The sequence below is a fragment of the Apus apus genome, chromosome 2, assembly GCF_020740795.1.
Source record: "Apus apus isolate bApuApu2 chromosome 2, bApuApu2.pri.cur, whole genome shotgun sequence".
In the NCBI taxonomy this organism is placed as follows: Eukaryota; Metazoa; Chordata; class Aves; order Apodiformes; family Apodidae; genus Apus; species Apus apus.
The window spans coordinates 135105042-135118388 of record NC_067283.1 but is presented as its reverse complement, the minus strand read 5'-3'; the positions used below and the strand labels follow the sequence as shown (position 1 = coordinate 135118388).

The 13347-nt window shown below is 37.0% G+C and overlaps 2 protein-coding genes across 2 annotated transcripts in view; both read left to right on the top strand.

Annotated features, from left to right (window-relative positions):
- Window positions 1-13347, top strand: part of RIDA (reactive intermediate imine deaminase A homolog) — a 959578-nt gene that overhangs the window by 54364 nt on the left and 891867 nt on the right. The gene's annotated exons all lie outside the window — the stretch shown is intronic.
- Window positions 1-13347, top strand: part of RGS22 (regulator of G protein signaling 22) — a 76216-nt gene that overhangs the window by 33305 nt on the left and 29564 nt on the right. Inside the window, exons 15-18 of the mRNA XM_051610298.1 lie at window positions 4513-4707; window positions 8910-9002; window positions 9519-9685; window positions 12687-12849. Of these exons, the coding sequence (XP_051466258.1) occupies window positions 4513-4707; window positions 8910-9002; window positions 9519-9685; window positions 12687-12849 (618 nt within the window). The remainder of the gene's footprint in view (window positions 1-4512; window positions 4708-8909; window positions 9003-9518; window positions 9686-12686; window positions 12850-13347) is intronic.

Below are 13347 nucleotides of genomic sequence, written 5' to 3'. Positions count from 1 at the left end.
TGGTTTCCTGTTTGGTTTCATTTCACACCAGTTTACACGCTTTCTGCAGTGGTTGCATGGCTGAAAATTAAGACCCAGGCCTTTTTTTATTTTTGTTATCTTATTTCCAGCACTGGCCTGGTGGTGACAGCAGAACATCGTGCAATTGGTATGACCCAGCAATTGCAGAGAGCTCCATACACAGAGCCACTAAAGTAAATACATCAAAACGAACTATGTGAAACTGTTCCATTAGCATAACTAACAGCTGAAATGTAACATAACAAATCAACACATGTGCTGCAACATTTGGTATCATTCTCGAACTTGCCTTTTAAGGCTGTGCAAAAATTGTTCTTGTTTTCATTGGAAGACAGTAGAGAGTCAAGCTGCTTCCAATCTACAGGGTCTGCTTATGGAAGAGATGCCTTCCCAGATTCTGTGCTCACCTTTGGCACAATAAAATAGTAATTCCAAATACTCCTGAGAGAATGGGGATCAGATTCACACAACACATTGTCATATATATTTTACTATATATTACAGAAAGAGACATTCAGAGTATTCTGTATGTGTTCTGCCTGCTTCCTGTCAGAAACGAGCAAACCTGGACTGCTGTGTCTGCTGCTCATTGTTTCATCAGGCATTTTTATCTCGGCTTTATAACAGATCAAAGGACTGCATTCCAAGGTGTTCATTCATTCATTCATTCATTCATTCATTCATTCATTCATTCATCCAGGGAAAGAAACTGCAGTGAGAATAAAATCTGATGGGTAAGAAAAATTATGAGTACCGGCAATCATCCAGGAACATATATGGTTATTCACTATAAACATACAGGACTGTAAAATAAATTCAGAAAGAAAAGCCATAAAACCCCCACATATTGTAGTTTTAGATTATGACAGTTATTTAGAGTTAGAAAATTTGATGTGGTTATGGGAAGTAAAATGTTTTAGCACTAGAATCAGTTTAGATACAGGGAGTTATCATTATTGTGAACTTTTAGGGTCAGACACAAGAATTATGTTAGTAGAAAGTGATGATGGAGGTTAAGGCTGTTAAGCCTTTCCATTTAAGCCCAGCCAGTGCACTGTGTTGTTCCATCATATGATTCTGTCAAGCAGCTGCTCTAGCCCCTTGTTGAGAGCAGAGCAGTATCCATGCCTTTGGGCAGCAATACAAAGCACTTGGACTTACTTACATCTTTTTTGTGTTTCTTGCTCTACTCCAGTCATTCTGGTATTGGTTATTGCTAGCAAACTCACCAGTCACACCAAAAGTCAAGGTCTGCTCAATCCCTGATTTGAAATTCAAATGAGACACATAAGTACTAATCTGAATTTCCCAAGCATTTCGTGTCTTTGTATTGGTGCCATTATAAGTTATTTCAAGATGCAAACTGACCAAATTTTCAGATAGTGTCTGGGGTTCAATCCATCACTTATTCTAATACACTTGCAGGGAAATATATAGCTGACAGGCAGGAATATTCTTTGTGTTTTGCAAAAGGAACAAAACATTGAATAAATGAAGTATGATGTACACTTGACGTCACATTGCTTAAGATTTTTGTATTAATTTGATAAACTTGAAGTTCATTTAATGTAATTTTTTCCTGTTGATTCAGAAAATGACATGACTCCTATGATGTGGGAGTTGAAGACAGACTAAAAATACTCGTTTTTAAAGGCTACAGTGCATTTCCCCCTCTATCATGTTAAGTTCATTGCCCAGTGTTGAAGCCTGTTAACACACACAATTCCTCTTCTTTTGCCATGTTTAGAACTCTTTGCAGTTGGGTTTTCCTGCAGTCCTTGCATTCAAATCAGTGCACGTTTACAGATGCACTCTCAGCAGGTGACACAGGGATTAAAGCTCCTTCTCATTTCTCCTCTGTCTGCAAGTGCATGCATTCACCTTGTCACTTTGTGACACTATCTTTTTACTTGGTAGGTCAAATTCCATAGCAATGGATGCTTGCAGGAATTTGAAGAAAAAGATGGCATCACACCAAATCTTCAGGCACTGTTGGTTCTGCATCCTTCAAAGCAGAGAGGCCATCCTGGTTGCAGCACTGAGGATCTGGTCCTTCTAGTTTGGAAAACTGCACTCCCATAGCTAGCTTAACCACCTCTAAGTTTCTGCTTCACATATATTACCATCTCTAACTGTTGTTTCTGAAAAAAAGAAAAAAAGTCTGTCTTTACTATGCTCTAGTTTTGCAGGTGAAATGATACAGGACTGGGGGCAGGTAGAGCAGCCTGTGAAGGCAGTGCCTGATATGGAAGTATATTGGAATAGTGTTAATGTGAGCAGTTTGTCAATAGGTTTTGGCCAAAGATTCCTTAGTCTGGGCAATTTGTGACTCTGTAGACTGATACCTTTTGTCAGCTCTAAAGAAGAGTTGCAAATATGCTCAAGTTAACCCATTTGTTACAAAGGCATGAGTGAAAGAATAGTTCCACCCAAGAAAGCTGTGGAGTGTTTTTTTTTATTATTTTATTCTTAAAAGTGCTAAAAATGACCAGCCATCTAAGGAACGAGGTTAAATGCATCTTAAAATATTGAGGGCCTCTTTTATTCCCTTTTCTCCAATTTACAGATCCCTTGTGTGTGGCTTTATGAGTCATAACAGGTGGAGCTGTGTAGCCTTGATGACGAATAAAATTATTTACCCCCTTTAAAAAGTCTGTTTTTAAAGATATCACATCTTTATATCATTGGACTGGTCCCTTCTAATTTGGTTATTTTATACATTAAATGTTTTGGATGAGACTAAAACATGATGTAACTGAAACTTTACTAGTCATAGGGTTTTTCAAAATAACTTCCAACTTTTGAAGTCACTATGAATCCAATTTATGCTGCCTCTATTAAATTTAAATTTATTTTGGAATTTGCTGAGAAGGGAATAATTTAGGATAAATGTGGTCTAGTTCTTCAGCTAGGACTCTTCCTGTAGATCTCCTCATTCTTTGACCTTACCCTTAAACCTGGAGATCTTTATTGCACTGATAACCTGGGGTCACGATAGCCACAAATCATCTTTGTTTTCAGTTATTAGATCTATAGAGAAAGGGGGTAGAATCTTGCATAGACAGTAAACATAATAATCATAATGTGTTCTAACTGGACTGTGGATATCAGCCATCATAGCTCTGTATTCCTCAGTGACCCAATATCAGGAGTGTCCGAAGGGTCTGTTTCAAATTGTCAAGGTCCAAAATAATGGGGATGTAGTCTGGTACTGCTACTGTTCAAAAGAAAGGGTCTCATATATCAGAATTTCACTTAAACCAAACAGAAACGTAATTATTTAATGTACTCAAACCTTCTCCCCACTGTGCTTGAAATCTACATACAACAGTTTTATTACTGCTTGAACACAGAGCAAAGGTATTATTTTCTTCTTTTCTACTGCTTATTACAGCTGAATTTTAGCAACATAAGGAAAATTAGATTTATCAGAAAACTGAGTTCTTCTTTGTCAAAAGTGTGTGATAATAAATAGAGAACATGGGCTCTGCAGTGCCATCCTAGAGAGAAATTCTGAGTTATGCTACTAATATGATTCCTCAACCATATGTTTGAAAATTAGCTAGACTTTGACACTATGAAGAAGAGAAAACATTTAAGAATACATTAAATTAATTACGACAGCATCTTTTTTCAGTTGAGTCCCTAGCTGCAGTCAGAATCATGATGTATTAGAAAGATACTCTGGAATACCTTATTCCAAGATATTCCTGGAAGAAAGTGATTTTCTCTTGAGTTTTCAATGTGTGGGTTTTTTCATAGCAATTTATGAAACATTTAAAAAACAAGTATTTGACTTAGGGGACTATCTGGTAGAAAAATAATTTGAAACAAAATTAATATTCTGTGCTTCAAGAATGAGCTGCTAGTGAGAAGGAAACATTCTCCAGTTTTCTTCTGTATGTACATGTGGAATGGCAAACTCAGTGCTTCATGAAAAAGCACACTGTAGCCCTTGCTTTGGTAAGGATTTTGACTTCAGTTGTGCAGTGGTATCTCCTGTTACAAGTCCTCTACCATGATGGAGTCTCACCAATGTCAAAGAATTGTTTAAGAGAATCTCCACACAGAATGAAATCTTATCACTTTTACTTCAAATTTAAAATTCCCCTTCTATGCAAAAGTGAGACTCCTTCACAAGCTGCCCCAGCACATATTCCACAAAATAATACTGCATGAAGAGTGCAGTTGCTGTAATGATTGTGGTTACCTGAATCTAACTAAGAAGCAGCCATATATCTCCAAGCAAAAATTACATTAAGCATTATTTTGCGATTAACCATTTTGACAAGTGGGAGCAAAAGTGGCAGGGAGCTAAATTATGGCAACAACTAAACTTTGAATACAATATTAATATTGGTAAAAACAAGGCATATTCTGAATTAACAGCAGAGCAGCGGGGGACAGATATGCATTAATTCTCTCCTTCAATATACTGTGTTAATTGGAATGGATAATGCTAAGAAACAGTTTTCTTCTGCTTTATTGTAGTACCTTTATGCAACTTACATTGCTCCATCTGCCAGTATGGACATTGGACTTCATCAGAGTAAGAAAAATATGATTTATCAGAAAATTGACCCAGCTTTTGAGGATCTTTTTGACCCAGCAGAAGAGTATATCCTCACTGTTCTGCTAGAACCATGGATGAAGATGATGGAAGCAGACAAATACACTTATGGAAAGGTAACTGATCTGGATGACACTGTTAAAAAATTCTTATGTTGAGGAAGGAGCCTGGATATGCAGCCCTGTTATAGTCAGGAAGGGAGAAATATTATGGGGTGTTTTGCTTACCCAGTCCTTTCTGCATTGATACGTGGAGTAGCCTGAACTTTCTGTGGAGAGATGACTTCCCATCCAAAAGGAACATGCAGACTTCACAGACCCCTTGGTCTGTAAATTAGGGAGGAATGCATCTTGCTATGGCAAAAGACTTCTTCTTGCCATTGATCAAAAGTAATTATGATGGATTGCCCACAAGCCTTCTTTGTTTTTAATGTTAAGCATAAAATAAGCTGTGTTTCTAGAGTGTCAGTACAGTGATGCTAGGTCCATATTATTGTATTGAGTACTTCTTAGTGTTTAGAATGAAAGTGCAGATACTGCTTAGTGTAAAAGAAAATGTGATATGGTGACCCTGTTGTATTTGCCCCAAAGACTTTTTAAATAGCTGCCCTGTGGTGTAAGGGCTAACTGTGCCCCACAGGCTTCCTGAAGTAAGTGGCTCAGTGGTGTACTCAGCTCTAAGCCCAGAAAGCCTCTAAAGTCTTCAATTGAGCAGGCTCATGCAGGTCAGAGGAGATGGCTGCAGTCCTGACTCTTCTTTTGACAAGTAAGAACGAGAAATTGTGGAGGCAGTGGTGGATGCTCTGGCTCCCTGCTCTTTTTAAACTTACCTACAAGTTACCAGCTGTAGATCAAACTTCTAATTCCAAGCCTTTAACATCTCTCTCTTGGATATGGAAGGAGAAATTTACAATGGAGAATCAGGAGCTGGAGGGCAAGAAATTAGTTCTTGTTCCTGTTTTTCTCCTCTGTAATCTTAAATTAAGCATCTCCATTTTTACAGGAAATATCATCACTTATAGCTGATACTTCTGTCAGCATGTAATGAGAACATGCATGCATTGCCCCCTGCAAAGCATTTTAAAATCCCTTGTAGAAGTTTAGTAGTACATTGCATTTTTGTTACTATATCAATGCATTCATGCATGAACAACTAGGAGAACAGATACTTAAATTCAAAGATGAGAATGGTCTCCTAAGCCTAGTAGGTAGTGGCCATTATCAAAGATTAGAGTATAAGAATGGAAAACAACCATACAGCAATATTGCCAGCTTCCAGCCCTTTGCAGCTGAGCAGGTTCATGAAGCTGAGGTCTATCCACATCGTGTTTCTTTTTCTTTTTTTTTTTTTACCACTGCAGCAGTGGGTTCCATGGTTTCATTATGCAACAGGAGAAAAAAATGCTTATCCTTGTTTGTTTGCAAACCCTCCCTGTCAATTTCACCTAGTTTCATATGTCATAAGGAACAGTGAACAATTGTTATCTTGTCATATTCTCAATTGTGTTATGCTTTTACATGTTTCTGTTGAATCCCACTTCAATTACATCTCTTTGAAACCCAAGAATCCTAGACTACCTGACTCTTACAGAAGGCATTCTATACCTTTGTTACACTTATCACCCCCATCTGTAGCTTTTATTTTATATTATTCTGATGAGATGCAAGCAATACTGAAGATCCAAATGCACTAAGGATTGTGCAGTGTCAGAATCACGCTTTCTGTTTTGCTCTTTGTTCTTTTCCTAATTGTTCCTATGATTCTAATTGCCTTTTAACTCCTGGTGAACTTTGAGTGGATGTGCAAAACGTAAGCTAATAGCCATCTGCAGTGATTCCAAGATCTCTTTCCAAAGTAATAACAGCTAATGGAAAGCCCTAATTTGGAGCTCAGTAGAATGACTTAATGTTTATTGTCGTTGAATTCAGCTGCCCTTTTACCATTTAAATACTAAAGTGTCCTGAAATCATGCGGCTCTTCACAGTCAATTTAATTTTTTGCTCTGGAATAATTTTGCAAACTTTGTTGTCTCCTCACTCACCTCCTTTCCCAGATAATTTTCTGAATGTTTAAAAAAACAACCTCAGTGCAGATCCCTGTGAGACTCAAATAGGAACCCCACCCCATTATAAAAGTTATTTATTTCTTTATTTTTTTATTTTTTAACTTCTAATTAATTCACAAGGGGACCTTCTCTCATCCTCTGATAAATTAATTTCCTTATGAAACTTTGATAGTTTGGACATTGAAGAAAAAAATACTAAAATGAAATATCCCAATCCAAACACATCTGTAAAATATTCTCTTTATTTTGAGCATCTTTTCTAAGCTTTTGGATAAGTTATTTTTTCTAAGCTACTTCTTGTAAACTATTTCAGCTATGATTGTTTATGATCTGCAGAACACTGTGTAGCTGATTGGTGCTTTATATAATATGAAATTACATTTACACTCTATTAGACTAGTTTTACAGTCTTTTGTAAATGTATATTTTCCATATGTATTATCAATAGTAGTTGTCTAGTATCTGTTGCCAGTCCTCACGGAGGCATTAACTCAGCTGAGTACTATTATACTTAATTTTTGTATAAAAATAACTCTGCTTTTGAGCACTCTCTGAAGACAGTGTTTTCACTGTTTCTAGCAATGGAAGAATTCCTCCAAAGTAAGAATTGAAAAGATGAACTTTTGCTTTAAGTTAATGCGAGTGTCAGTTTATACCTCCTGGAGTTAGCCGAGGGATTATCTATTGCCCTTTCAGTTTAGATGATGCTTTTCTTTGCAAGTGTATGCAGATTTCTCAGTGCCCTAAGAACACAAACATCTTAATCAGAGCACGGAAAAGCAGAACTAATTCCTTTTGAGTGCACAATACATGCGTTTGTGAAGAGTTATCATACACAGACATAAAACGACCTGTTCTAGGAGGCACTAGAATCTCTCTGTACTAGGCACAGGCTGATGCTTAGGCACACTCCTTCCCAGCACAAAGACAAGGTCTGTTTTGTACTTTGTACAGTCCCTGGCTCTACTCTTCCCCTTTGTTCTACCATACAGCAGGATGTATTTGGCCCATAATGAAACAAGATATTTTATCAAGAATAAGGTGAGTCCAAAATTGTTTATTTGGGACATGGTCAGTATGCATCTACATTTTTATCTCTGAATGAAACATGAAAACAGGAGAGTTCGTTTTTATTGTTGACAGTCATCTTGCCTCTCTCTGCTTTCTGTTTAAATTTTATGAAAAATGTTCTGAATTATTTTCCTATTTACTTTAAAGCTATGTTTTCTTTTAAAGGAAAGAATACCCAAAAGCACTTTACAACAGTGGATCAGAGTTACACTGAGCCTGAGGGCAGTCAGATAACACGGTGATTAGTGGGGTATTCACATTTCGACAAAAGTGTAATGAGTATTAATCTAAAAACTCTCTTCTCTTGCACATAAATTGTTGTAATAACCACAGCTTTCTAATTGTTGTAGTGGGCGTGCTAATCAGTAGAATGCATTGGCTCCATTTTGTTAAATATCCTAAAACCTGCATTTGAATAGTTTAATCAATTGAGAGGGTCACCAAACTATTCCTTTTGCAGTTCCTGACTGTTTGCACATAACACAGAGAACAGTTCTAGTTACTTATGTAAGGCTTCTAATGAAGTTTAAAAAATACCATTACTTAATGAGTTCTAATAACGCACAATTTATTATTTTAAGGCAGTACCTGGTATAAAAGGAACTAATGTTCCTGGTATAAAGGTACTAAGGAAGATGACAAGACTGAAAATCTGAAAGCTTTCACCTTCATTGTTTAGGTATTATAGCACCCTTCTAGTCTTAGGTTCCCATTTTTGGAAATCTGTGGCACTCTGACATTTTCCCCTGAGAATCATGGTTTTAAGACCTGTTTTTCTGCTTCTCAGTGGCACTTTGACACACAATTAGCTGGTATAGGCAATCAGGTAAGTCTGACACAATGTACACAATAGAATGTATACATAATACATTATATTCACAATATAGTGTAGCGGTTTTTTTAAATACAAAATTCTTTTCTTGAGGATATAGTCAGGTTATTTAGCCGTGTTCTGTAGAAATCTACATGGGATCCTACACATATCTGAAAATTTTGTTCTGCTAGAGCTTTTAACTGAAGTGTTTGTCCCAAGGATGTGACTCTGAGTGTCTTCTAACTATCAGTCTCATTACTGGCAAGCATATTATTTTCTATCCACTGTCACTGGCAAAGTTCCCATCCAGTTCTCCATCTTTCTATACTGTGTACTGAAGGGATGACATAAGATATTATTTTTATTAGGTGGAGTTGGTGGAAGAAACTCGACAGCTGGACTCCGTGTACTTTAGAAAGCTCCAGGCTTTGCATCAAGAGAGTGGTTCCAAGAAGGATGAGGTAAGACAAGTACCTACTAACAAAAACAAACTCTTTTTCTATCAGAGAGGGTTAACACTTTGAGTATCAGCAATGAAAGACTAACTACATGCCAGTTTGGAGAAGCAAGCATTCTGATTTCTGCTAGAACTCAGTTTGTGGAATGACTGACAGACGTTGCATTCGTTACAAGTACAGGTCTTCTGTCAGTTACATCAATGCCAGACCATTGTATGATTGGAGTAAATGAGAAAGTTTCCACTAAAGTCTGTGGAAGGTATTTTGGGTAAATACCTCAATTTCAAGTAAATTACAGGTATATATTGGTTTATTTCATTGTGGAACCTGCACACACTGGTATGTTTGTAGTAAACATAAAACTAAAGCTGATTAAGAGCTGGAGCCTTAATTTATTTTCTCAGCTATTGAAAAGCTGTTCTACATATACAGAAGTTATCCAATGCAAAGATTATTAGACTGAGCAGGATATAGAGATGAAAAAAGCAGTTATGCAAGTGAAATAATTCCTTCCCTCAGAGTACTGCTGCTGACACTGGTCTGCCATCCCGCCCTGATGCTCTCAAAGAAGATCAGCACTTTGTTCAAGTTCCCAAAGAACTGGCAGGCCCTGATCTATCTGACCTGATCCATGACAAAGAGAAGTTAGAACAGTTCTGGGCTTTTCTTAATGAGCATTCTGCTGGGTACGTTTCTTCATTATTATTATTTTAACCATTTCCATGTTCAGAAGAAATCTTTGCTGAGGACCTTGGCTATCTAAATGTTCACAGATTTTATGTTTGTTTTTTTGCTGTTGTTTTTTACATGTGTTTCTATATTTTTGAAATACACATGTATGTTGTTCAGACAACCAAAATGACTTAACATTTTAGGGGTAAAAGTTCTCCTGTCGTTAAATGTTTGTATTGCAGTTCTGCTTTCAGTTTCTGCTTCGATTAGTGGCAAACCCCTGAGTGACAAAACTCTAAAATGAGTAAAGATCTCTCTTGTTTTAGTGCAGATTCAATTTAATACATTTTAAAGATTAAAGCTGGATTTTAGAAAAATGTGTATGTTATTCTCACAGTGTGAGAGCAATGCAGTTTTGTGTTTGCACTGATCTGAACAGAATTAAATACTAGCTTGCAGCAGATACAGTTCCTGCAGGGTTTTTGAAAAAGTGAGATGAAAAATGAAGATCTAAACAGAAGTTCAAGCAGAAGTAATTGTGAATTTGCCAGATTTTTAATGTTTTTTTTCCCCAACCTCCCCAGTAATCTTTATCTTGTTTTAGGAAAAGGCAAATACACTTTCAATGTAACATCTAGCAAGTCCGTAAATTGTTAGTTCCTTCCTTTAATGTGGGTTCCTATGAGTTCTTTGCTTCTAGTCAAGCACTGCTACCATTGCAGATTGGTTATTGGTCAGTGTTTTCTTCCAAAGTGTCCAGAGTTGTAGCACAGAATTCCTCTGGCCAAATCTCAATGTCATCACTTCTGCTCACCATCATAAGTTCCCTTTGTAGTCAGAGAGAGAAACACACGCTTTTGGACACAATTATTCTAATTCTGAAGGTAACATCTAAACTCAATTTGGATGGATCACTCCTAAAAATGGCTATTTCTGCTCACTGACTATGAAAAGACTGTAGGTAACAAGTTAAGTTTCTGCCCCTCAACGAATGATCTTGCACACCCTCTGAGACATGCAGACCCCACTTTGGAGACCACTGGTTTAGAGTTCCTCTCTAACTGGGGAAATGGTAGGGATGGCCAGAGAGCAGGTCACTCTGAATCACCTCTGAAACTTCCTGCTTCTCTGTTAATCACAGAAAATTCCCATTTGAAGTGATAGAGCCAGGCAGATAAATGTTTAATTTATGGGTAAATTTTCTTTTTAAAACATTCATAATGAAGAAAACCATTTGAAAAAGTCTTACAAAACTGTGCTTTAGAGCTGGGTCCAGAACTAGTAACTTTGAAGTCCAGCTGGCATGCTACAGTAGAGACACTTAATGGTACTATAGGCTGAAGAGATCTTAGAACTAATGCAGTCTGGAAAATTTCAGCAAAGAACAACAAATGTGTCATTTGTCTCTTCATCAAAATTTATGGTTCTGTTATTGCTTAACTGTAAGTGATCCAAATTGCAGGAAGGACAGGCTGCTGAGTACCTGGGCACACATTTTGGTAAGAAACTAAGCAAAATTCCATTAATTTTTTTTTTTTTTTAGTATATAGGATATATTCACACAATTGCAGGACAATCTGTGTTACTTTGGGTTAGAGGGTTACCACTTAGTCTTGCCAAACCAGCTGAGTATGCACATGCTCCTGATCTGTCGAAACGAAAAAGCAGAGTACATGAGGATAAGCCACCAGTGTAAGTGGTTTAACCTAACACATTATAAAATTACATATTTTGCTTTTTAAATAAGATGGACATATTTGATCAGTTGTCATAGGTAGATGCCAAGAAGTAACTCTATAAACTGCAGTAACTTGGATCACTTGCATTTGGGTGAACTTATTCATGTTGTTATGAACTAGCAACTGAAAGAATGTCGATCTCAGAACTATGATCTGTAAGGGTCTCAAAAGACTTTTGCAAGGGGGGCATTTCTTCTTAAATCAGTTGGATGCTTTTGAAATTTTTGCTCATAGATTAATTCTTTGAAAAATCAGTTATTAACTGAATGGAAAGTGAAACAGATTTGTGTGAATTTAATGTGTCATACTTCCTGCTGCAAATACAGTGAATGTCCTCATTAAAATGCTCACAAAATTTCAGCTAATAAGATAATATCAGAAAACTGTAATATAAATTAAGCTGAAACTGTATGTATGTCACTTATTCTGTCCTCTGGTTTAAAGAACAAAACCAAGATATGTTCCATTAAAATAGACTTAAATTGATAGTTTACACTCAAATTATTATTATTATTATTATTATTATTATTATTATTATTATTATTAGTAGTAGTAGTAGTAGTAGTAGTAGTAGTAGTAGTAGTAGTAGTAGTAGTAGTAGTAGTAGTAAAAAATTGGAGATTTTATATGGAGATTATTTGTCATTTACTGTGAATGGTAAAATAAGTAGTAGAATCAATAATTTATGAAAAGGTAGCCCACAAAAAGCCCTAGAAACAAATTTTACCATAAATTGGTTTGTCTACTTGGCTGTGGACTGACTTAAGCTCTAGCACTTCACATGAAGTAAGAGGGGGGTGATTTCTGGAGCTGATGTTCCCAGCTGTCATCCCTGCTTTTTTCTCAGGCAATATGACGAGGAGGCAGAACAGGCGGTGTCACCTCTTCTCTCAGTGGCGTGCAGCCTGCAGTACTGCTTCAAATTCTCATCTGCTTCATTTTTTGCTCTCTCTGTGAGCTCTGCACTATGGGTCTGGTTCACAGTCCCTGCTGGATTTGCCAGAAGCACATTGAGGAGGTTACTCCTTTCAGGATACCCCAGAAGGGACCCTAAATGAGATCCCTAAGATGTGTGTTTGATCTGTATGTTCATCAAGTGACATGGTCTCACCAGATGGTACTAGCAAAGAAAAAATGACATAAAATTTCAGTCCAATCTGACCTGGTATTTAGGACTTGAACACTTTGGTGGCTTGTGGTTAAACTAATAACTGCCTAGAATGTTGATGAAATTAACTCAATATTGAAATAACATTCTGTTTAAATTTATTTGTAGCATGGATCTCATGTGCTGGCTAGATATTGAACAGTTCAGAAAGATGCTCCACAAGGATAAAGAAAAAATGGAGGAAAAATCTAAGGACATTGGAAACAAGTACTTTAACAAAAACTACTTCTTTGGGCCCAACAGCCCAGCTACCAGAGAACAACAAGAACAGGTACCAGTTACAAAACCATCATAAAGGACAATCACACTGAACGTGACTGGGTTAAAAGTCCATAAAAAGCTTTACTCCAGCTTTTCCCCAAGCTATCTCCTCAAACTTCACCTATATTTTTGGCCAGAAATCTGGTTCTATGCTGGTTGTGGGGGTTCCCTCCTTCCTGTTCAAGCTCATGGTTGCACTTGAGGATCTTTATGGTCCTTTCCAACCAGGATAATTCTACAATCTATGATTTCTCCCTAGTCCTTATAGAACATCTCTCTTAAACCCTTATCTGAGGCTGCAGCCAGAGTATGCACGACACAGCTCAGAAAAAGTGTAGAAATGGCTTTCAGGCAGAGAGACTTGTTCCAGGTTTCTATTTTAGTATGTCTGTAAAGCCACAGACAGTGAGTATGCACTGTGGTGCTCTGATACATCTTAATACTTAGGAAATCTACTTGGTCAAGCTGGGGTATTATTTGCTGGAGCCTGTATTCTATTATAGGTAGG